This window comes from Pinus tabuliformis, chromosome 2_2 (genome assembly GCF_031772625.1).
Source record: "Pinus tabuliformis cultivar Carrire ecotype Pingquan chromosome 2_2, CPIR1, whole genome shotgun sequence".
In the NCBI taxonomy this organism is placed as follows: Eukaryota; Viridiplantae; Streptophyta; class Pinopsida; order Pinales; family Pinaceae; genus Pinus; species Pinus tabuliformis.
Window position 1 is genome coordinate 1,171,209,899 of NC_142300.1, and position 26,996 is coordinate 1,171,236,894.

Genomic DNA, 26,996 nt, shown 5'->3' on the forward strand with positions numbered 1-26,996 from the left:
GCACTCAGCTGTAGAGCCTCTTCCTATGCTAAGACTCTTCACTCTTAGCTATCACAGACCCATACATAAGACATAGCACCAAAACTACTCCACTAAAAAAACTACCTTAGACTCTTCTAAGACTCCCTTTTTATACAATCCCTTTGTCCGCAGACCATGGGTAGATCGATAAAGCTGGCATGACTTATACAAAAGAAGCGCGTAAAATCCTTAGTAACTGTTTACATCTTTGCGCTTTGCAGCCACAAAATGCAGAGACTTCACATTATTTACACAAAAGTTGGGCCTTTAGCCCCAAAACATAGGCTTTTAACCCCAGAATTTACCCCAGGGAACTCGTTCCGAACAATGGTTCATCATTTTTTCCCATTTTCAAATGCCTTTGAAGCCCTAAATAAGTTTAAGGAATTATACAACTCACACTCTGAACTTGAAGTTGTTCGATTGATGATTACGTTGTTCAATCTTTAGTAAACAATTGATGACCCTATTGCTTTTGCATCAGAAGTAAGATTTTTTATGTGTGACATAAAATCCACCAGTGTTGAAATACTTATTCCTCTCATAGCTTATGTCAAGGCGCTATATCCCACTTATTCACATTATTTTGAGTCATTGCAAGAAAGTGGAAAACTTAAAGAGATTTCATTTGACTCCCTTGAGAAGAATTTTACTGAAAGAGAGAAGGCTTTTGGGAAAAAGGAAACTCCTCAATCTTTTGAAGAAGTTGTGTGGCTTGCATAGAAAGAGAACAATCATGCACAAGATTCTTTTGGAGGACGAGGTGACCGAAGAGGAAGAGGAAAGAAGAATTTTAGAGGCAAGGGGGCAAACATTTCCAAGGAGAAAGGTCTGATCTTCATTGCATACAATGAAATAGAGATGGATATGATGCTTCCACATGTAAGTTTTCTTGGGACAGAATTGAGCAATAAATAAATGAAGGAAAGGGTGAAAGATGTAGTAAAGGGAAAGGAAAAACACCCAAGTATGCTCATTGTGTTGTGGCACATTGTAACATTGGAGTAACTGAAGACTTATTAAATGCTTCACTTGCTCCATGGAAAGATGCTTGGTTGCTTGATTCAGAAGAAACTTTCCACATGACTTTCAGAAGATATTTCTTTGAAGAATTCATTCACAATGCTGATGGAGTAGTACACTTTGTAGACAAGTCAAAAATTAAGCCATCAAGACTTCACACCATCAGGCTCAAAATGCTTGGTCTTCCAGACTTTCTTCTACATAATGTTCTATACCTCCCATAGTTGAGGAGAAACATGTTGTCTTTGGTCCACATCCATGAGCAAGGACACTCCATCCACATATTTGATGGCAAGTTTGAGGTCATAAAAGAATCAAATCACTCACTTTTCATGACTGGGACAGAAGAAGAAAGAATTATGAAGCTGCAAGGAACCTTTTTTTATTCACAAAATTTTCATACAGTTCTCACTATGATGAAGGTACACTTCCATCAAGTCTTTTATGGCATGCTATATTTGGACATTTGAACTATGACAACCTTCATTTGTTGAAGAAAAATGGTGTTACTAATTTTCCAACTATTCCTAGGAAACCTAAGCAATGTGATGCTTGTATCTTACGAAAGCACAACAAATAGTCTTTTCATGATTCTCATTCTCGAGCACATAGGAAACTTAAACTCATTCATTCTGATTTATGTGGCCCAATACTTGTTCCTTCTGCAAATGGTAATAAATATGCGATGACATTTATTGATGACTACACCAAAATATGTTGGTTTTATTTATTGAAGAATAAATCTGAAGATTTTGAAACATTTAAAAACTTTCAAGCATGGATTGGAAATGATGCACAATCTCATATTGGCTTTATTCGTTCTAATAATGGAAAATAATATACCTCAAATGAATTTGGAAACTATCTTTGTCGGGATGGGATCAAACACCAAATGACTATCCCTTACGATCCCCAACACAATGGAGTAGTTGAGAGAATGAATAGGACAATCTTAAATATGGTACGTTCGATGATTTTTTTAAAGAATGTTAAGTTGGTGTTTTGGGCTCATGCAGTTCTATGTGATGTGTATATAAAGAGTATGTGTCCATCTCACGCTATCAAAAATAAGACTCCCTTTGAAATTTGGTATGACCACATTCCCTCATTGAGCCATATCAGGGTTTTTGGTTCCACCTGTTATGTCTTAATACTTAAGGAACTAAGAAACAAAAACGATGCAAGGAGTCACAAATGTATCTTCTTGGGGTACTCAAATACCTCCAAAGCATACCGTCTCTATGATAGAGTTAGTAAATTTTTTTTATAATATCTAGAGATGTGATATTTTTGAATCCTCCAAGACTAAAAATGTTGTTGCACGACAACATGATCGCTTGGATAGATTTAGTCATGAATTCTTTTTTGAAGAGTTTGATAATGATATTCCACATCTTGAAGGGGGGATCCCCTGTCCTCCACTATTTTGGATACTCAGAAGGAGAGGCTCAATCAAAATCCTCCCAGCAAAATGCTGGATCAATCTGTGGAATCTTCTTCTGAAGCACTCTCTCCCCTACATGAAGCTCCAACCACTGATGACACTTAGAGTGATGTAATTGATAGAATTGGGAGATTAAATCTTGATTCAGCCTGACCTTAGCTAACTGAGCGGCTTGAGCCATCTCAGAAAGGTCCTATAAAATGGATGACAAAGACACTCTAAAGTGTTGTTCGTTATGAGGTTGGAAAGACAGGAACAAGAAGCTCAACAAGACATGTTGGAGGTGATGTAGACGATCCTGATTCACTTGTTGATATGGACGTTTCTTATGATTATGAACTGAATTTGTCTATAGATTGCAAACCAACTTACTTCAAATAAGTTGCTTCTCATGATGAATGGAAATAAGCGATGCATAAAGAACATGATTCCTTGATAAAGAATTGCACTTGGAAGTTGGTTGATCCTCCATTGGGAACCAAACCAATAGGCTGCAAGTGGGTCTTCAAAAAAAAGTATAAAGAAAATGGCTCACTTGACAAGCACAAAGTTAGGCATGTGGAAACTTTTTTACACAAAAGGAAGGGGTAGACTATGAGGATACTTTTTCCCCCACAACAAAACGAGCTACCATTTTGACACTCTTTACCTTGGAAACTTAGAATAGTTGAAAATTCCATCAAATTGATGTAAAAGTTTCTTTCTTTAATGGAGCTTTGAATAGAATTGTTTTATGTCCCAACCAGAAGGATTTGTTGTGAAGGGTCAAGAGAATAAAGTATGCAAGCTTGTAAAATCCGTTTATGGCGTCAAGCAATCACCACGAGCCTAGTATGAGAAATTGACTGAGCATCTTCTAAAACTCAATTTCAAACATTATGATCTTGATGATGCAACTTTGTTTCTTAAGAAATTTGGAAAATAAATTGTATACCTTGTGGTGTATGTAGATGATGTTTTGATGACAGGGAACAATGCGAAGTACATTGCATCCATAAATAAAGAACTAAGGAAAGGTTTTGAAATGAAAAATTTAGGTTATGTTCACTACTATCTTGGTGTTGAAGTAACCCAACATCCGAAGTTTATATTCATCTCTCAAAATAAGAACATTGGAGATATGTTAAACGTGAGTGCAAACATTTGACTACTCCAATGGAACAAAACTTAAAGCCCACATTCATGGAGGGAAAATAATTTGAGGATGCAACAAAGTACAAACAACTCGTAGGAAGTCTCAACTACCTGACTACTATGAGACCATAAATTTCATTTGTTGTTGGAATCCTCTCCAAGTTTATGCAAAAGCATTGTGAGGGTCATTGGTCTGCTGCAAAATGAGTTCTAAACTACATGAATGGAACTCAAGACTTTGGACTTAAGTATGCACAGGCAGGTGACTTCAACTTGATTTGATACTTTGATTCAAATTCAAATGGCGATAAAAAAACTGATGTATCTACTTCAGGTTATGTTATGAGTCTTAGATCAAGAGATGTCTCTTGGAGGTCACGTAAACAATCATTTCCAACAGATTCCAAAACTAAGGTAGAATATGTGGGGAGAACTGAAGCAACAAAAGAAATCATATGGCTTAGGTAAATTCTTTAAGATTTATACGAGACACAAGTACATTCAACTCCTCTTTTGATTAACAACACTTCTGCAATAAATTTTGCCAAGAACCCAAAGTTCCATAATCAAACAAAGAACATTAATACAAAATACCATATGATTCGACATCATGTCGAGGACAAAACAATTCACCTATGACATTGTTCCACAAATGAGAAGATTGCAAAAATCTTCACCAAAGCCCTTGGAAAGGAAAAGTTTAAAAGATTCAGAATGATGTTTGCACTCATGAAAATCCCTTCACATTAAGGGGAGGGGGAGGGATGTTGACACCTAATCTTTGATATTAGGTAAATCCATGTAAATATTGTAAATAACAAAATAAAGGAAATCGGAAGACGAAGATACATTGGCAGATGAAACCAAATAGTTTCTCTCTCCATGTATATATCCATGTTCTATCTTAATGCAAAATAAAAATTCATTCGTGGAGTTACTCTTGGTCTAACAAAGTTATTATCAATAATAATATTTATTTTATAACCCTTTTCCATAATAACACTCCTCTTTATGACTATTATCAATCCTTCAAAAATGAATATTCCATTAAAAATGTTATGTAAAGTCTCGATGAGTTGCCTTGTAAAGTCTTAGCCCTTATGAACATGGAATTTCAAACACAATACTTTTGGTATGCTTTCCTAGACTCCTAAAATATCATTGAAGAAATGGTGTAGAAAACATATTAAAAAATTTTATAGAAAAAAATATTACAATGACTTGTTTAAGACTTAGTAAAAAACCTCATCTTCCACGAGAAATATTATATAAAATATAATAACTCAAACCATGAATTTTTAATACTATGTCTCTTAAGTACCAAAAAAAAAAATTATAAGTAAAATTCCAAGAAGCCTATTTTAAAATTGATTTTAGAATTAGTAAGAAAGCCTATTTTACATAGACTATATCTCTCAAATTATAATGAACTAAAGTTTGAAACTTTTACCAAGTGGTTTATGGTATTTTTCCTCAACTTATACAAATTTTAACTATCTAAAACTTTAATAAGAAAAGTTATAAAAATATTAAAAAGATGACATGAGAAATCACAAACACTAACTTTAATACAACATAATCTCTATCATATCTTGAAAATTTTGACCACCTTATTGTCTCTCCTTCATATCCTCAAAATTCCATTATGTCCATAAACAAATTTATGGAAAAAAGAACACCAGAATCATAGATATATGAAGTCTAATAATTCAAACACCATAAATATGATAAAATATCAATAAATGCAATCTAGATAAAAAAAAATTGACAATAAATTTAATACAAAAATAAAATATGATTATTCCAATATCTTCTTGATATATATTGTGTAATAACAATTAATAAATTATATACTAATTTTAATAACTCCAAATATATATATATTCTTCCTTATATATATGACAGGTAAAGAATAGAGATCCAAGACCATATCCAAGAATTCCATGACAGAAATATTCAAACGAAAAAGCAGTCCAGCATATGAATGGTGTGTTATATCCACCATAAGCTATTAAAGGATGATGGATACTCAAATTTGTGTGAGTGGTTTGTCCGAGTTTGTAGAATGAGCTCATAATTGTGATAGAGTGTGAGTGACACATTGTAATCATAGCAAATCTACATTTCATATTTTGTTTTTTGGACAGTGGTGGTTCCTAAAATGTTTTATGTACCTAGTATCTTTTCAAGCTTGGAGTATACTAAAAGAGCTTATGACTGTAAGACCTAGAGAGGCATGCATACCCCTTTGTTATGTGTTCCCTAGTGACATCAAGTTGTGGAATTAAGCACTGGGTAGGTATGAGGGTCGCAGGTGTACTCGTATCTAAGCTTGATATGTAATCAGAGAATTGAAGACCTTCAATTAATGGGGGAATTGAGAGATGTAACATATCTCATAGTGTAATGGACTAAATCAAAGAAATTTCATTAAGAGGTGGATGAACCATGTATGTGAAAGACTTCCTAGTAGACTAGCGTTGCAGCGGTTGGTAGATGGTTGTTACTTTATATGGACACCTACAATTGAATGAACAAGGTACAAGGTGTGATTACCAGATTGGACGAAATGTAGACTTTGCAAACTGATATAGAGACAAGTACTCATTAAGGGGGAGTGTTGGAATATCTAATTCCTACTTGTCTCTAGTTGTGATTCTTTCTATGTAAGGAGTCAGTTCCTATTCTATAGGAGTTGGCTATATCTACTTGTTCCTAGTTTGGTGTGTGGTTGAGAGATTTCCTCAACCAACAGATTGTGTGTCCAAGATAGCCTACCTATCTTGAGACAACACTTCTTGTATATATGTAATTACATTTGATTAATAAAGTGATCTAAATTCTCATATTTTAAGTATATTTTGTATACTACCAAAATTTATGAAGGCAATACCTTAAATCATTTACTCAGTAATCCTTATATTATGATAATTACAATTACAATAAGTAAAGACTAGTGGAAGATAACAAATATTACAAATAGGATATAGCGATAGAAGCTGGGTGCTCAAATATGATTGGGGATGATGAGATGGTTGACTCTCATGGAGAGTGGAAGAGATCATAATTTGTGAAAACATTAACCTGCAAATAGGCATTAGAAGGTGTGAATTTAACATACGAAACGAAAAAAATATGAGAGATGGAAAAAGAAGATTATGGAAACCCGTCCACGTCAAAAACAAATTCTGGGTTAAGCATTATAAATTAAGATAATAAAAAAAAATAAATGAAATTAGAGATTAAGATGAAAAATAATAATAAGAGGTCAGAGGATATGGAGAAGAAAATATAACTATTACATGACCACATATGGAAGGTAGAGATGGAGCATCGGCCATTCTTTTAGGCAATATGGTTCGCAGTTTCCCTACTTTATGTGAGAACTTGTAAATCATGCAATGTTGAATAATTGGTGGCAAATTAAAAAGTTATTTTTTGTCCAGATATGAGATCTTGCAATGCTGAATAATTAGTGCCAAATGAAGAACTTATTGTTTAGCAAGACATGGTTCAACCATAAGGAGCAGACATAAATAATCTTTTTGTCAAAGGCCGGTACAAAATCGAGCAATCCGACTCCACAAATACTAAAGAATTAGTATGTCAACAAAATGAAGCTGATAACGTTGAAAATATTGCTTAGATATGGAAACGTTACATCATGCATAATTGCCAGTATTTCATGAATGGAATAGCATCAGAAAATGGGCTGCTACTTGCATCAAAATAACTGACGTAATGTTTTAACTTTTATATATATGAGACAACGTTCATGTATGTAGTCTTAATTATATTCATCAAACTTGCCCGGGCCCCAACCATATAGCCTCATGGAGTCAAAACAGCCGCACCTTGTGGGCAATCTCTTCAACAAAGTCTTCAATATTTTTGTCTGAAGACCCCCCTTCCATCATTGCCTCCCTCGCTAATGTCTTCCACCGTAGAGCGTTCTTCCTCATCTCGATGCCGCGCTCAGTTTCCATGACTGTCCTGATACTTTTTTCCACTTCCTCCTTCCCTACCAGTCCATCAGCTGATCGTTTACTCAGTCTCAATCCAGTTTTCCATTTCTCTGCAATGTATAGAGAATTTGTTGTCTGATCGCTCCACTGAGGAACAGCCAGCATAGGAACCCCCAAGCTGAGCCCTTCCAGCGTCGAATTCCATCCAGAGTGCGTCATAAATGCACCAACGGACTCATGAGAAAGCACTTCCAGCTGTGGACACCATGGAACGACGAGTCCTTGTTCCGAGGTCTCGTTCAGGAAATCCTCAGGGAAGTTTTCGTCGCTGTCAATGTTCCCATTGGAAGAAGATGGACGCATGACCCAAATAAAGGAATATCCACTGGCCTTCAGCCCAAAAGCAATCTCACGATTTTGTTCTTTTGAAAGAACCGCCAGGCTTCCGAAGGAAACGTACACAACGCTTGCGGATTCCTTCGCATTCAGCCAATCCATGCAGTTTGTGGTTTTCCACAAGTGTGCACCAAGGTCTTTGTCACCGGGATTCCGTCCATCCAAGAAAGCTGAGGGTATGAGAGGACCGACAGTTCGCATCGGAGCTATCAATTTCATTGACATTATTTCTTCGGATTCGAGTTCCTCAAAAGAATTTCCGAGTACCCACGTCGCCTCCGGAAGAGACTTAAACAGATCCACCATGAGTTGCCGCAGACTCCCGTGAGGGTTCGAAGGCTGCAGAAGCGATGGAAGATCAGAGACACTCACCGGTGGAAGTCCCGGTATTTCTACTTCAGCAGCTGCGTTCTGCGTCCGGTCCAACGAGGTAGCTGAACACAAGAAGATATTTAATTCAGTATTAGAATTTAGATGTAGAGCGTGATGAAAAATTAAAGAGTCGGATGCCAATTTTTCATGTAAATATACCGAGTTTTCCATAGACAAAATGGTGATAAAACGCATAAACTGCACAAGATTGCGTCCAGAAAAAAACTGAAGGAATACTAAACTTCTTTGCAACATCCGAAACCCAAGGAAGAATTGAATCTTGAACGATGCAAGAAATCTGGTTTCCTTCAGCGTTGAGCCTCTCGACCAGATTTCCCAACATCAATCCTCCAACCTTGTATAACATGGCCGACACAATCACCACGTCATCTCGTTCGGAATCCGAAGTGAGTCCGTCTGAGATTGTCTCAAACCGAACTTCCCCACGCTTGTTTGGTGCTTCGGATGTTTTGTCTTGCGACTGTAACATCCGTTTACGATTTGCTTCCGTGGTCACAAAGGTGACCTGCAGATTTTTGGAGGAGAGCCTCTTGGCAAACTGCAGCATTGGATTGATATGACCCTGCCCTGGAAAGGGCACCACCAGAACGTGAAGCATGCTGTAATCGAACCCCTGTAAAGATCCCATGGCTGTAGTAGGACTCAAAAATTACTACACAAACTCCTCAAATAGTCAAAATCTCCTTAGTGGCTCGCTCACTAATCTTGCCCGTTGCTCTGCGAATTGAGCATATTTATCGACAGGCTTTTCATTATAATATTGCATATTATCTATCTCGCACAGAATACGAAAACAACTGGAGGACAAACACTTGCTTCCCCATAATAAGAGCGGTGCTATTCAACTGTTGTAGTCGTGACGCTGGATGTAAGTGTCGTGTGGCCTACTTGGTTTGAAAACCGATGGATAACAAGACTTTAGTGTCTTCCTAACAGTCTTGATATCTTGCTACCAGTCCACACAAAAACGACAAACAAATCTACGTACTTCGGGTGTCGTGTAGAAGTACAACTCTTCCACATTCACTCACATACCGTGATTCTGAATCGATGTCTGTGTCGGTACAACATTCAAAGTACGGTGGTCTTTCAAACATGTGCATAATACACGGCCAGGTTGGAAATGCATAAACATTTACGCACAAAATATATATTACGGGTGGCTTTGATCACATAAAATTTGATAATTACGATGAATCTAGTTAAAATATATATATATATATTTAAGAATAACCAAAATAACTTAACATATACATTGTAAATTAAATTTTAACCAAAAAAATATTAAACTCAAAGTCACTCGCACTTAATTTAATTAACCATAAACTCTAAATTTAAACACTGACACTTAATTTAATTAGGTGTACACTCTAAATTTAAACAATCCTGTATGTGAAAGTAATTAGCTATCTTTAACCACGGATAAGAAGTTGAAGAATTCATGAGAACAACCAACGGGTTTGGGATAAGTGTCATAATCGATTAGTATCACTGTAATCGAAACCTTTTGTCCTTTGCTTGTTTCTTTTGAGGGTTCTGTTCAACCATTAGGCTGGCAGAGACCCCAAAAAATCAAAATATCCCACATAATCCTTGCGTGGACTATTCCAATAAACCAGTATATGTTGAAGGGGCCACCCTCCTAGAAAAGGTATGCCCTGCATGGCTTATAATATGATTTATTCAAAACAGCATTTGGAATGTTTTCATCTGAATGCAAAAATCCAGAGACAGATAGCTTTAGGATTTCTTAACATGGTGAGACATTCAAAAGACACTTCAAATTCTTGAGGCATAAAGAAAGTATATCCTTTTCTTCGGTGACCCTCGAGTTGTGTGTCTCAACCACGGAATCGAATAATTTTGAAACGAATAAACGACTTCATTACAGATTCAGTATAGACGACGGAAGTAGGCGTTGCATATATAGTGATTACGCGCGTCTGTGACCGGAGGATGCGTGTTAATACGGTACAGTTTTACATGATTGAACGCCATATCCGCGCGTATAAATACCTCATGCCTATGACCAGACGAGTCGTCTTCATGTGGTGCCCGCGGAGGACATTAATAAACAGAATTCGCACAAGTGAATAGACATAGTTATGGGGTTCGATCCTTTTTACATGGCGTGAATTGATTGAAGAAAAAGTTTGAGATGAAAAATAGGTTTAATTGAGTTAAGAAAACATGCTTATAATATTAGCGCACTCAACTTGATATAAGCTGCTTCAATTTAATATATGTTATTATATAAATTTAATAGGTGAAATTAATATATAAATATATCAAATCTAAAATTCTAAGATTATAAAGTCAAAGAATCATAAATTTAAGGGATTATTAATATTATAAATCCATAGAATTAAGAAACCAATGCGATTAATGTTATGAACCGAAAAGATCAATAAGCCAAGAAATTAATAAACCCAAAGAATATATATATTGAAAATTTAAAGAAATAATAATAAATGAAAGGAATTAATATTAAAAACTTAAAGGATTATTAATATTACAAACCTAAGAAATTGTTAAAGTCAGCACATTAATATTAAAATCCTTTGGGATTAATATTAAAAACCCAAGAGATTATTAATATTAAAAGCCCAAGCATAAATATTATTGGGCTTTAATATTATTCCCTTGGATTTGACTGCTAAGTCTACAAACGCATGCATACTCTACCCCCTCTAGTTTTGAACTTGTAACCTCCTAGGAGGAATCAAAGGTTATCCATTAGGCCCACACAGGCTTAAACCCAAAGGATTTATTTTAAACCTTAGCATTAAGCCTATAAACCATGGTTGATATTCATATTGAGACAATATTTGTCACAATGCGGCGTTGAACCATGGTAGACCATAATTGACCATGGTCGACCATGTTTGACCAATGTTGACCATGATTCATTTCCATATTGAGAAAACTTGTCATAGGCTGAAAGGATTAAAATTATAAACCCATGGAATATTAATCGTAAGATAAATATTATAAAATCCAAGGAACTATAAACCCAAAGGAATAACATTGAACCCTAGCATTAATATTAAACCATAAGAATATAAACCCTAATATTAAAAAACCCAATGTATTATTATTATAAACCTAAGAGATTAATAAACACAAGGGATTAATATTGAGAACCCAAGATATTAATATTATAAAATTTTGGGATTAATATTATAAACGTAAGTGATTATTAATATTATAAACCAAGGGGATTAATAAACCCAAGGAATTTTTATTTTAAACCCAAAAGATTATAGGAAAAATGGATTTATATTAAAACCTAGTACTGATATTATAAAACCTATCAATAATATTATACCCTTAGGTTAATAAACCCAAGTGATTGATATTATAACCCCAAGGCACTAATAAACCTAAGAGATTAATACTAAAAAACGAAGGGAATAATATTAAACCCAAGGGATTAATATTATAAACCCAAGGATTATAAAGTCTAAGATAAATATTATAAACCCTAAAAAAAACATGGTTGACCATGGTTGATTTTCATATTGAGACAATCTTTGTCACAGTGTGATGTTGGACCATGGTTAACCATGATTGATTTTGCTATCGAGAGAATTTTTGTCACAATGTGGCATTGGACCATCGTTGATTTTCATATTGGGACAATCTTTGTCATAATGTGACCATGGTTATTGACCATGTTTAACCATGATTAGCTATCGTTGACCATCACAATGCGAAGGTAGACCATGGTTGACCATAATTGACCATTGTTGATTTTCATATTAAGATAATATTTGTCACAATGTGACATTGGACTATGGCAGACCATGTTTGGTTTTCATATTGAGAGAATTTTTGTCACAATGTGACGTTGGACCCTACTTCACCATGATTAATCATGGTTGACCATGGTTGATTTTCATATTGAGACAATATGGTTCACCATAGTTGACCATGGATGTTGAGATGTGGCATTGGACCATGAGATAATATTTGTCACAATGTGACCATGGTAATTTACTATGCTTAAACATGATTGGCCATGGTTGACATGATTGATTTTCATAATGAGCAAAAGTTTCTCACAATAGGACGTTGGACCATGGTTGACCATGGTCGATATTCATATTGAGACAATATTTGTCACAACATGGTGCTGGACCATGGTACACCATAATTGACCATGATTGACCACATTTGACCAATGATGACCATGGTTAACCATGGTTGACCATAGTTGACCATGATTGCTTTCCATATTGAGAAACTCTTTGTCACAAACCCATATTGGGATTATTATAAATCTAAGGGATTAATAAGCCCAAGGGATTAATACTAAAAACCTAAAGGATTTATATTAAACCCTTGGAATAATATTATAAACCCTATCAATATATTATACCCTTAGAATATGAACCCTTGGATTAATAAACCAAAAGGATTGATATTATAAACCCAAGGCACTAATAAACCCAAGGGATTAATACTAAAAACCAAAGGGAATAATATTAAACCCAATGGATTATTATTGTAAACCCAAGGTGTATAAACCCGAAGATAAATATTATAAACCCTAAAAAAAACTTGGTCGACTATGATTGACCATGGTCAATTTTCATATTGAGACAATCTTTTCGACAATGTGGTGTTGGACCATGGTTGACTTTCATATTGAGCCAACCTTTGTCACAATGCTATGTTGGACAATCGTTGACCATGGTTGTCACAATGTGATATTAATAAACTCTTGGATTAGTAAACCCGAGGGATTGATATTATAAACCTAAGGCACTAATAAACCCAAGGGATTAATACTAAAAACCTATGGGAATAATATTAAACCCAAGGGATTAATATTGTAAACGCAAGGTATATAAACCCTAAGATAAATATTATAAACCTGTTTTTGTAACATTTTTTGGTTTTGGTAAGTTAGAATAAATTAGTCAAAAAATGAAAATATATTTCAATAAATGTTAAGCTAGGATATGGACAAAAAGAATACTGAATAAAAATGTTAGGAAATATTTTGATAAATATGTCCATATCAAAGAAGATGTTAGAATAGATGCCCTAAAATATGAAGGCAAAAATAAAATGTTAGGTTAGAGAGAAAATAAAAAAGCAATAAACTTTGAAAGTGTGCAAGTCCAAGTGCCACTACTTTTTACTTTATTATGCAAAATAATGGTTGTGTGCAACTTGTCATAAATGCCACAACCCATGATAGTCAAATAGTTTAATTTTGACTAGTTCATGCTTTAAATTTCATGTTTATAGTTAGAGAATAAATATCTAGCCAAACTATTTAATCTTGACAGATCAGTAGTTAGGTAGAGAATAATAACGAGCTCAACAGTTTAATCTGAGCTATTGGATGTTATAAGGTTAGAATTACATAGTTTTCTTTTCAAAGAAAAAAAGGAAATAAAGGGTCTGCTAGCTTAAATGCACCCAATTAAGTGAAGAAAAAATGTTAGGATAAGTAAAGGGTAGGTAGAAGAGAGGTCGCAGAAGTACAAAGTTGATTGAGGCATAAGCACATTTATCATGCTTGATCATGTGTCGCAGTGTGCAGGAGCAGTTATGAAGGTGAAAAGGTATTCACAAGTTGATTTGGTTAACTTCCCCTCATTTCATTTCACCCCCCCACTACATACTTGCTAATTTCCTCATTATCCCATCATTTCCTAAGAAAATACCCTTTCCCTTCATTTTCACCTTTGCCCCTTGGTTTCACACATTTTCCTAGCAATTTACTCTCCAAAGTCATTCCCCTACCTAAAAAACCCTTTTCCCTAATGTAAAACCCATTCCCCTTTGAAGAAATCACTTTCCCCTTGTAATTTTCCTATTTTCCTAGAAAACCCATCATACCCCTTATTCTAACTTTTATTCGCCCCTCTGCTTTATAAAGTTAACTCTGCCATACCCATAAAACCCCTTTTAACGTAATTTTTATTGAACCCCGCATTACTTAACAAATATCTGCAAATCATCTTTTTCCCGATATAAGAACTCTTTTAACCCACCACCCTTGGTGTGGTTAAATAAATCCTGCTGCCGTTAACCTTGGTCCCACTCCATAAACCCATGCATTATGTTTTAACACGCCTATGTTTAAACCCTGCTTATTCATTAAAATAATTACAAACCCTTTGTAATTAACCCCTGGGCCCGGTTAATCTCTGCCGACGGTCCTCCGTGCAACTCCATCGCGTGATAGCTGTTAGATCATCTACTCCTAGATCTGACGACCCACAACAATATCGAGTGCTCCCGATCTCCTAGCTTTACCCGCCTGAGAGCACATGATCTCCTACTTTTGCTCGGGCCCCTTGTGGTTACGTGGCAGTCCCACATTAACTCGCGTGCCCTTGGAGAAAAACCACCCCACAGCCAAAAGTGGTGTGACGAGCCTCTGAAACGGCTCCCTGCGTACGATGAAACCATCACTATTCACTTATCGGTTTTTGCGCCAGATTTTAAAAGTTTCCCGTTTAAATGCCAAAACCCTCACTTTCGCTCTTTTCGCATATTTACATAGTCAAACCCGTATAACCCTTCCTACACCACCCTGAGCCTCTGCAACCTATTTTGACCCCCGATTAAATTTCAAACATTGTCAGGACTCCGTCCATACACTATCCTGCTCCCCGAAGCCATTGTGGCCCTGCCTGTTAGCCTGCTTTTTTCTTAACAATTGTTGTATTTTGCAGGCAATCATATAAAACCTATTTGTTCCAGATTCATAAGGAAATCCATTCAAAAGCCTTTATTCAGAAGAAAAATACATTTATTACAGAGTAGAAGGAAACAATTTACAAAGGCAGTAAATGATAAAACAAAGAAGAAATCCTTTACACAGAGATAGTAAATGTTAAAACAAAGGAAGCAGATAAAACATACAGTTAAAAGACAAATATATGAAATATACAGAAACATGATCAATATCCAACTACCTGATACCGAGACATGTAAAAATTAAATGATTTACTGTTGAAATATACAGTAAAAACTTGAAATGTACAGTAAAAGTAAAAAGCACAATAAAGGTTATTGACAAGTCAACAAGGTCAAAGAGTATCAGATGAAAGTGTATCTGATGAAAGGTCATAAGTAAATATGAAATCCAGCATGAAGACCAAACAACCAAGTAGCTTAAAGGGAAAAAGATTAAATTCTAAAGGACAACAGGGCCTAAATAACAGGAACAATCAGCTAGTTTCAACAATTTTCAATTTTTTCAGTAATAGTCACCAACAACAAAGCATCAAAATAGTGTCAGATCAACTAGCACTCTTTATTTGACTTCACAATAAATCTATTTTTGTAAAAATAGTCTAGGATACTTTCTTAGTTCTATTATTGTATAAATAACTCTCCTTACAAGTTATTATGGGTTCACCATTGAACCAGGTTGACCATTGAAAGAGAGTTGCACCCTTGACGAAGCATTTCAAAACACTTGATGTACTTGACTTTTCTGGACCCTTAATACAAAGCGAAGGATTTTGAATTCAGTTTCACACGGTTTGTGTTTCTTGTAAGTTTTTTTAGAAACACTCATTATGTTTTTTTTCATATTCTTATGTCTTACAGAGATACTTAGGTAGGAATAATTGTGTTTCAATCTATTGCTATAAGATTTTGAAGTGATAATCTATAAGAGAATGGATTAATGAACTGTATGTTTAATTAGTTCCCTATGAATCAATAAATGATCAACATCTTGTTGTAAGCATAATATTCTCTTAAACCTTCTGAACATTGATCAAAGGTTTTCATACTTATGATTATTTAATTTTCAGTCTGGAAATTGTGATAATCATATTATTTTTGTTTCTGCTTACCACTATTCAAGCTTTATCACTGTATGAAATCTTATAGCAGCCCTCTGCTTTGGGATTAATATTATTCAAAAGGTTAGGCATTACAGTGTTACATCTATTTCATTCATTGGTCCTCCAATTTAAAACAAAAAGCCCAAAACAATTATCTTAGTTGCTCTGGCTTGATAGCTGACCATTATCAACTCAGAGGTACAACACCTGTTGTGGTACTTAACAGCCCCCCGTTATCTTTAGAATTAGGAGAAAGAATAATGGGGACCCTTTAAATTTTTAAGGATAGAATCCTTCTTTGTTTAGATAAAATAGGATAAGATTTATTTTTACTCTTTTATTTTTGAATAAAACAAAAATGTTTATGAATAGGTCATAGAACCTTTTAGGAATCCTTTTGTAGTTTTAGAAGATGAATTACAAGTCTAAATAAATCTCAAAATTAATGAAAAGGCTATAAAATAATAGGTCTTATTAAATAATACAAATAGCATAGGAAATTTCAAAGAACAACCGCAAAGCTAAAGTTGCGAAAAGCATAAATGTGAACTTGTAAAATTGTGATAAGCCAATAAGCCAATTGCAAATGTCGATTGCGAAATGAAAAATTGCCATATTGTGAAATGCAAAATTGCGATAGGCTGAATTTCAAAATGCCGAGCCAATATCGCATCCCGTCTAGAGTCGATATTGCATTCCATCAATTGACGGATTTCAATATCGCATTCTATTAAATTCCAGTCTTTCACTAATATACACCCCACACCTATATACTTTTCAGAAATCACAGATCACTGAGCTATGTAAAGTCACCTGATACCACATGTCGATAAAATATTTTCCAGTATAATGACAAGTGTCGGTATCATGTGAACAAATGTTTGGAAATGTAATCACCACTCTATATACTTCTAATTTCGAGGCTTTTATTGATTGGTAATAATTTTTAGTTAATGTGAGGGTATTTCCATATATCTCGCATTGAATTGATATGACCATTTGCATCCTTCAAAGCTCCTGCTTATTATCTTGTTTGGTTTCTCTACAAGTAAATTCTAATAAAGAGTAGTTATAGGACATGTCAAGAATAATCAAGGCAAGGAGGAAATCCGTAACATAGCAAGAATCAGTCTTACCACCTGAAGAAATGTATAAAATGTCTCCATTGTTTAAAAATACTACATGCACTCTGGACGTAGGTTCTGCCTCCTAGGAGGTGATATACAAACTATTCCAGGATGAAAATTTGAGAGTAATTTTTAAATGGACTGCTACTTTTGGTGATTCTCCTCCAAGTAATGGTGCCTCGTGGAATGATGTGGCCAATTCATTTCTTCATAGATGTTGCTCGCCATAAAATCCTACTGTATAAATATATGGTGAGAAGGGCTGTCGACCAGCTCAACATTTGATCCAGGTGGATATTGGTGGCCACCTGCCAAGTCCACCTGGACCCCCACCATTGTCTTTCTCAGCATTTTCAGTTTCCTTAATTGTAGCACAACTTACTATTTTTAGCAGTTTTTCGGGTCCTGAACTTCCGGAGCCGTTTTGAGGCCCTAAACGACGTTTTTTGGGAAATCTGGGGGCAACATGGGTCCATGGACCAATGTTGCCCTTCCCAAAGTGGTAGTGCTCGGATAGATCTTTCTAACGAGCTATTGTACGCGTCAAACAGAGATCGTATGCCAAAGTTACGACCCCGGGAAGTTGATGTACCAATTTACCCAAACGGGGCCCACAGTTTGGCGTTTCATCTCCTAGGGTTAGGTTTTGGAATGTTAAGGGTTGTCCATTGTTTCTCAACAATAAATAGGCCTTCGAGCCTCATTGTAACGGAGTTCAGAGGCATGTAGCCATCACATCTCTTCTCAGAGATAAGCTACCATCGCCCTAGCTAGTTTATTGCCATTTCTGTTTGTAAGCATATTTCAGTATTTTCCATTAATGAAATGAAGTATTATTTCCGCTGCATCTTTGTGTATATGGTTATCTCTGTAATTTGTTGCGTTCCTGTTTAAATCCGGATCAGTGGTATCAGAGCGGTCTGCTTTTTCTCTGTTTTTCTTTGCATGTCCCCAACAAGGTCGGGATATAAGGAGTTAGGGCTTGAACTGGTTGAACCTTTGCAAGACCAGCCTCGCAAATCCCGACGGCCTCCCATGGCGGACGAGAAGAAAGACGAGGGGGCAGGAGATCCCATCAAAATCTTGCTCGAAGAAGCGCTCGAGCGACAACGGAACGCGATGATGGACAGCTTTGCGCAGATCCTTCAGCGGCTACCCAGAAGCGGCGCATCGGCTTCCAGTAGCTCCTCTGGAAACACCACACCCTTTAAGGTACAAGTTAATTTTGAAATCCCCATATTCGAGGGTCAGATAGACGCCGATGCCGTAGATAAATGGTTAAATCTGCTAGAGGGTTATTTTTCTGTTCATGAATTTTCGAGTCGGGAAAAGATTGTTTTTGCTCTTCTCAAAGCAGCCCCCCACGTCAAGGACTGGTGGGAAACCTACTGCGAGCAGAAGGATGAAAGTACTGGCTCACTGTTTTCAGCCGCACCCACCTGGGATTCGTTCCGGGATGCCATCAAGGAGCAGTACTACCCTGTCGGAAGCTATGAGGATGAATACATAAAGTGGACCACGCTGCGGCAGGGAAGGGACCAAGACGTGCCGGAGTTCACCAATCTTTTCCATACCCTTCGCACAAAGTTGGGTATCAAGGATTCGGAGCAACATTTGATACTCAAATACCGTGGCTGCCTGCACAAGTACATCCAGGAAGAAATGCAGTTCTTAAACATCTCCTCGCTCGGCGCAGCATACCGGTATGCCGTCAAGGTCGAGCAGAAGTTTAAACAAAAGAAGCGAGACTTTGGATCTGCGAATCCAAAGCAGGGGAAAGGTGCCCCTAAACCACAGAACAAAGGACAAAGCCAAGGCGGGACAGCCCAAGACAACCAGCCGAAGCTGCAAGCAAAGAGCAACGCCGCGAAGCCGAGAAAGGACACTGGAAAATGGTGCGAGTTCCATAAGAGCTCCACTCACAACACAAGTGAGTGTCGGGCCAAGCAGTCACTGGTGGCTGAGCTAAAGGTTTCAGAATCAGATGCATGTTCCGACTCTGAGTCAGAACCCGATAAGGGGTATGAAAAAGGGAAGCAGATCATTGATGCGGATCCCAGCGCCACTGTTGCTACCGCAAAGATCCAGAAAAATGAACCCGAAGATCCAGAGGAGGAGGAGCGTCTCTTCCACTCCCAGATGTGGGTAAAGGGCTCCCCGATACAGTTCATTGTTGATAGCGGGAGTCAAAAGAACCTCATTTCGGCAGAGGTCGTGAAGCGGTTGGGCTTACCGACCACAGCACATCCACAACCATACACCATTGGGTGGCTTCACCAAGGGCGAGATCTTCGCGTGAGCCAGCAGTGTCGCCTTCCATACAACATCAAGCCCTTCACGGATGAGGTATTGTGTGACATTGCTCCCCTTGAAGTTTGTGATGTATTACTAGGACAACCATACTTGTGGAAGCGACATGCTGTGTATGAATCAAGGCCCCGTGCTGTTATTATTACATTGGGAAATAAGTTGTTCAGGATACCAGAGGTAGCACCACCTGCCGCCATCTCTTTGATTACTGCAAAACAATGCAGTAAGATCATTTCCAAAACCAGGAAATTTGTTTTCCTGATGATACGCCCTCAAGGGAAGAAGAAGACAGTGGCCGCGGCCTCCAAACGGGGTTCCTCTGCACGGCAGCTACAGATGGACAAGATTGTGGAGGAGTACGAAGACATTTTCACCTCCCCGGCAGGGGTTCCTCTGCACTGTCAAGTCAAGCACTCCATCGATCTGACCCCAGGTGCGCCGCTACCCAATGGACCAATTTATCGGCGCTCCATTCTGGAGAACAATGAAATCAAGAGACAGATTCAGGAGCTCCTGCAGAAAGGTCACATCCGTCCGAGTTCTTCGCCCTGTGGGAGCCCGATAGTGTTGGTACAGAAGAAGGATGGGACGTGGAGACTCTGTATTGACTATCGGGCACTGAACAAGATCACTGTCCGTAATAGGTACCCGATCCCGCGGATTGATGACCTCCTAGACCAACTAAAGGGGGCGAAATATTTCAGCAAGATCGATCTGAAGTCAGGATATCACCAGGTACCAATTGAACCCTCAGATGTGTGGAAGACTGCCTTCAAATCCAAGGAGGGCCTCTTCGAATGGTTGGTCATGCCTTTCGGATTGACGAATGCTCCTGCAACCTTTATGAGGCTAATGGATGACATCTTGCGGCCATTCACCAACTCCTTTGTAGTAGTATACTTGGATGACATTCTGATCTTCAGCCAGAGTTGGGAAGAGCACCTCCACCACATCCGACAGGTTCTCCAAACACTGCGGCAACACAAGCTATGTGCCAATTTGGAGAAATGCACTTTTGGCATGACCGAGGTTCAGTATCTGGGATACATCATTGATGAACAGGGGGTGCATGTCGATCCAGCCAAGGTCCAAGTCATTCGGGATTGGCCCTCTCCAACCACTCTAACAGAGCTCCGCAGCTTTCTAGGTCTTGCCAACTTCTACCGCAGGTTTGTGTTGGGATTTTCTCATATTTCTTGGCCCTTGAGTCAAGTCACCAAGGGCGGGGCGAAAGCAAAATTCTTTTGGTCTGAATCTCAACAGAAGGCATTCAGGGAGTTGAAGGATCGCCTCTGCACGGCACCAGTGCTCGCGTTACCAGATTTACAACAACCATTTGAGGTCGAGACAGATGCCTCTGACTATGCTATTGGGGCAGTCCTTACTCAACATGGACATCCAGTGGCATATCACAGTGAAACACTTTCAGACACAGTCCGGAAGTACCCCACTTATGATAAAGAGATGTATTCCATTGTACAGGCCTGTCGACAATGGAAGCATTACATTTTGGGGAAGGAAACGGTCATCCACACAGACCACCGACCTCTGCAGTTCATACAGACCCAAGGGAAATTGCAGAATGATCGCCATCAGAAGTGGTCTACATACCTGCAACAGTTTCACTTGAATATCAAGTATAAAAAGGGCAGCACCAATAATGTTGCAGATTGCCTCAGTCGACCACCGATCATGGCGCTAACCACCGTGCTCAACTCTTGCGGGCACGAGACTTCTGATTGGCCACTTCTCTACAAAAGCGACCCAGAATTCGGCCACACATACCAGACACTCTTGGAGGGTCGGCAAGTTGCAGATTTTCACCTCCAGGATGCCCTATTATGCCACCTCGGTCACCTCTGTGTTCCTTCAAGCGAGCGTGCCAAGATGATTTGGGAAGCACACTACAGTCGGGCTGCTGGGCATTTCGGGGTCGAGAAAACAGTGGCAGTACTGCAAAACTATTTCTATTGGCCGAATCTTCGACAGGATGTTGGGAAGTACATCCGATCATGTACTGCCTGTGCCATTGCCAAACCGACCATTAAGAAGCAAGGCCTCTATACCCCGTTGCCTACCCCTAGTCGACCTTGGGAATCCATCTCCATGGATTACATGTCAGGCCTTCCTTCCACTAAGCATGGAAATGACTGTGTTTTTGTGGTCGTCGACAGGTTCTCAAAGATGGCCATTATGATGGCCTGCAAGAAGAATATCACAGCAGAAGCCACTGCTAAACTCTTCTTTGAACGAGTGTGGGTGCACTTTGGGATCCCACAGTCTATCATCTCAGATCGGGACAGTCGGTTCCTCAGCACCTTTTGGTCCAGTCTCTGGTCAATGCTGGACACCAAACTCACGAAGTCCACAGCCTTCCATCCTCAAACTGATGGCCAGACAGAGGTTGTCAATAGGATGATTGTGCACATTCTGCGCATGTATAACTCAAAGCATCCACGCACATGGGACGAGAGCCTCCCCTACGTTCAGCACAGCTACAACCGAGCTCTTCACAGCTCCACTGGCCATAGCCCTTTTCAGGTGGGTTTGGGATTCCAGCCACTATGCCCCATTGATGTGGCCATGCCACTTGCAGCTACTCACATGAATTCAGCTCATGTCCAGTCCGAAACAGATAAGGCCACCAGCTTCATTGAGCGAATCCAACATATTCGCCAGCAGGTCCATGACATTCTTGAGAAATCAAATGCCAAGTACAAGCAGCGACATGATCAACATCGGGTGCCACACAAGTTTCAGGTGGGCGACAAAGTCTGGTTGCATTTGCAAAAGGAACGCCTTACTGGAGCCTATCGAAAATTGAGACCACTCCGATATGGTCCTTACACCATTACTAAGGCTATGGGAGACAATGCATTTGAGCTCAGCATTCCCCCATTCCTTGGCCTGCACCCAGTATTTAATGTGGACCGCCTTCGGCCATACTTTCCACCATTGTTAGACACATCCGACATTGCAGAACAGCTCAAACCCACAGAATTAAATCCAGATTGCATGGAACAAGCTGCAACTGATCGGATCATGGACACACAGATCAAGAACACTCGCCAACAGAATATCCAACTGTATCGAGTTGTCAAAGCGGGCCAACTCCTTCAGCAGGGCAAGTGGCTCACCAGGGAACAAGTTCAGCAGAAGTTTCCTCATCTCATGGAGGAGCTCAACGCAATGGGGACCATTGCTTCCTAAGGGGGGAGGAATGATCCAGGTGGATATTGGTGGCCACCTGCCAAGTCCACCTGGACCCCCACCATTGTCTTTCTCAGCATTTTCAGTTTCCTTAATTGTAGCACAACTTACTATTTTTAGCAGTTTTTCGGGTCCTGAACTTCCGGAGCCGTTTTGAGGCCCTAAACGACGTTTTTTGGGAAATCTGGGGGCAACATGGGTCCATGGACCAATGTTGCCCTTCCCAAAGTGGTAGTGCTCGGATAGATCTTTCTAACGAGCTATTGTACGCGTCAAACAGAGATCGTATGCCAAAGTTACGACCCCGGGAAGTTGATGTACCAATTTACCCAAACGGGGCCCACAGTTTGGCGTTTCATCTCCTAGGGTTAGGTTTTGGAATGTTAAGGGTTGTCCATTGTTTCTCAACAATAAATAGGCCTTCGAGCCTCATTGTAACGGAGTTCAGAGGCATGTAGCCATCACATCTCTTCTCAGAGATAAGCTACCATCGCCCTAGCTAGTTTATTGCCATTTCTGTTTGTAAGCATATTTCAGTATTTTCCATTAATGAAATGAAGTATTATTTCCGCTGCATCTTTGTGTATATGGTTATCTCTGTAATTTGTTGCGTTCCTGTTTAAATCCGGATCAACATTTTAGGAAAAACATTTATAATACCGAGGAAGACAATTATTGGGTATTTGAAAGCTGAGGATTTAAGGAAATGTATAATCTACCTCCACCTCAAAAGAGGTATGATACGCAATTCGTCCGTAAATCTATGCAAGAGAATCTGAACCCTGCGAACCTGATCAAAGAATGGAGAAGGGACCCAAAAAACATAAGCAAGAGGATAGGGGTATGTATTCATTAGCCTCCATTGTTGGCCCTTTCTCTCATATTGCTGTTGTGTTATGTCGCCTCTATGGTTATCCAAATACAAAAAAAATCTCTGAAGAATGGGTGCCATTGATAGAAGCCTCTGTTGATGACTATATCAAGGATTGGGTGACTATATTATCCAACTATTTAACCACCCAAATCTGCCAGTACAGACAAAAGAAATGTTCTTGAAAGAACGACTCCTCCTTTCTTTATGAGCGCCTATGTCATGGTTGTTTTCTTGTGCTTTTCCATCTCTTGGATGGAAATGGACATACCAATTCCGTAGCCCTATTTTTGTTTATCTCAATATTATTTGGGAATTGAAATACCATGCTCACTCCTACAAAATCTGTCATGAAGCCATGCTCCCTATCCACCAAGAAGCCTTTGGCAAAAAACCCCCTAGACTTATTGCAGAAGCGAATAAAGATCTAAGTGGTTCGGGGAAGAATCATTTACCTACATTTGTGTTTTTGGTAGCCTTTTCCATCCTCATGTTTTGCCCCCTTTTGTCCCAGACAAGTTGGTGGCCAAAGAAGTCGCTTATGAAACAGTTGGTAAGGGCTTAAATAGAGTACTTAAAGCTGCCAATAAATTCTCCTAACCAAGTTTTCCTCTTTCTTGTGGTACCTAAACCTTAGAAAATTTCAAGAATTCTTCAATTGAGATTGACCAATTAAGAGCCTTTAATTTTCCAACCATATTAAACAGACCATATGGCCCGCATGGTGTAGCAAACGATGTTAAGAAACATACTAAGCTCAAACTGTTTTTAACAGGATTGACAAATTTGATGATTTATTTGAAATATTTTCGGAATATTATATGGTAGAGAAATTAGCAACAGACCGTCTAAGTCTTGAATAACTGTTTAGATTCAATCAATATTACCAATGAAGAATAGCCCATTTGTCTGAGTCCCTGTTAAATAAATTTCGGTAGAATTCAGAAAATTTAGATGCATTAACTTCCTCCTCAAAAGCTCCAATTTCTTTCCAAGTCTCCGAAGCAGCTACTATAGTTGTTGAGCACACAAGAGAAGTCAAAGAGGAGAACAAGTTAGATGAAGTACGTGAGGAGTTCAACCATGTTTTGACAATAGAAGAAACTCAGGTTACAGATGTCTCATCTAATATACAAGCAAAACAAGTTGCAGTCAGCAGAGAAAAAGAGCATGTATCAGAGACTACAGGGACAACCTCATTTATTATTGAGGCTTCCTACGAGGATACTATTCCTAAAATTCCCAAGAATAATATTAATGCTGATATTTTCAATCAATAAAAGGTTGTTGATGATATGGAGATAATTCTTGCATTTCCTACTACCGAGATAGTCCTCAAATTGAAGAAATATCGCCTTTGGATGTATTTTACAGTCCAAAGCATAAAGCAGTAATGAGTAGGTCAGGGAAGAAAATAATTCGAGAATAGTCACAAGCACTAGTTACAAATGAGACTCCTTTTCAAGTTCTTTGGAAATGAACTCAAACAGCCTCAAACAAAGAATTAATCAGATGATCTCAGTTCACAAGAGATTATGCTAGTGCTACCATCAACAAAGATGCAGAAATACAATTGCTAATGAAGGAAAGGATCAAAGTATTGTCCAGTTGGAACAAACTTTTCAAATACAAAAGCAAGCAATTTGGCAAAAGTGGCAAACAAATCTTACTGAGCTGCAAAATGACTTTAATGAGTTAAAGATACAATTTGAAGCTAAAGTAAAGGACAAGGATGAACAAATATTATAGTTGCAACAAAGAATAGACCAGCTAAGAGAAAATCCAGATATAAATGAAGTCCGCAAGGAAGAATCAGAACTAGATATACTCTTAACAAAGCAACAGGACATTTTCTGTCACAAATTGGCCTTAATTCAAGACTTATTAAAGTCCATTGATTCTTTAATAAATCAATTGTCCAACTTGAGGAAATTTTATGAATATATTGACGAGAAAATCTCTAAGTATATAGATTGGCAAGACAATGCTCAGGGAAGATCATCTGATCTTCTTCGAATGGAAGAATCATAGAAGTATATCATATTTGGTGGCTTGGATATCAAAATGAAGCAGGCAGAGATGGCTATTATTAGAGCGAGAAACCCTGCTTCAAATTTCATCGAATACATCACAAATACCTTATTACAAGCAAATATAATTCAGGAATGCCCAAAACACACCTTGCTAGATGTCACAACTTTGAAACAATCTTGACAAGAAACATCTAAAAGGAAGGTTCAATACATTTAGAGTTTATCGCAAGCAAACCTTAAAAGTTATTTGCATTTTCTAGTGAAGCCTCATAGCCACTACCTCGTGCTGAGGTGTCTCTCAAGCACAACAATATAGTTTCTTCCATCACTTAATCATGCAGTGTTTATGAGACAAATGTGCATGCAGCCAATACACCCCCCCCTCACAACTAAAGCCACTGACGGACATACACAATCTCAAACAACAAATGAAGAATAAATTTGGATAGTAATGAGTTCTTGTTGCAACAGATCACAAATTTATTGTCCTTTATCTTATCTTAGTTTGTTAAAGCCTTTTTGAAAACTTTTATTTTAAATTTACTATTTTTGTAATATTAATAGGCTATTTAAACCCCTTTCATGCATTTAGAAAGGGGTCTGGGATTTTGAGAAGACAACTTTTGAACTTGCACTATTGTTTGATTCAGAGTTATCTAATTAATAAGCTCAGCCTGAAATCTATCTTTTTCATAAGCAGAGAAAGATTGCATCGAGTAATATTATCTTTGTGATACCATTATGTATGTTTGATTTAGATAGTGAATCTATTATGTGTTATTTCGTTATATAAATGCTTTGAAAACAATTAGTCATTATAACTATTCATGTGCAGGATTGGATGATTTGTGATTATGTATGAGATAACGAGATATTTTTATGTGATTGAGTTTTAATCAACTGAATTAATTAGCTATTTAATTAATTTTGTTTATCATATATGATTTATGTTCATTAAAGTATTGAATGATCTATATCGTTATTCACTTTGTTAAATCTTTCTTTGAATCGCATGTGAAGGTGTACTATCCTGGGAAATAAGTAGAATAAGTTTATTTAGTAATTTTACCATTAGTTATAAAATCATTCCATGACTTTATCATTTTGTTAGTATATTAAATCTTTTCAAAAACATGAAATTGGTCCGTTTATATCCAGTCAGACCCACCAATTTCAACGGAAACAAAATTTCTTTAAGATCCCGACCACATGTTGTTCCCTGATGTTAAAGTAGTCAAGTTCCATC

General features: G+C 37.9%; 1 protein-coding gene across 1 annotated transcript; it reads right to left on the bottom strand.

The window, feature by feature from the left end:
* Window positions 1-7,181: 7,181 nt before the first annotated feature.
* On the bottom strand, window positions 7,182-9,146 carry LOC149197623 (UDP-glycosyltransferase 74E1-like). Its single transcript, XM_089405904.1, has 2 exons — window positions 8,515-9,146; window positions 7,182-8,417 (listed from the first exon to the last, which is right to left on the bottom strand). Exons 1-2 carry the CDS (start codon window positions 9,002-9,004, stop codon window positions 7,462-7,464), a joined length of 1,446 nt encoding a protein of 481 aa, XP_089262030.1. The 5' UTR covers window positions 9,005-9,146; the 3' UTR covers window positions 7,182-7,461.
* Window positions 9,147-26,996: the final 17,850 nt, after the last annotated feature.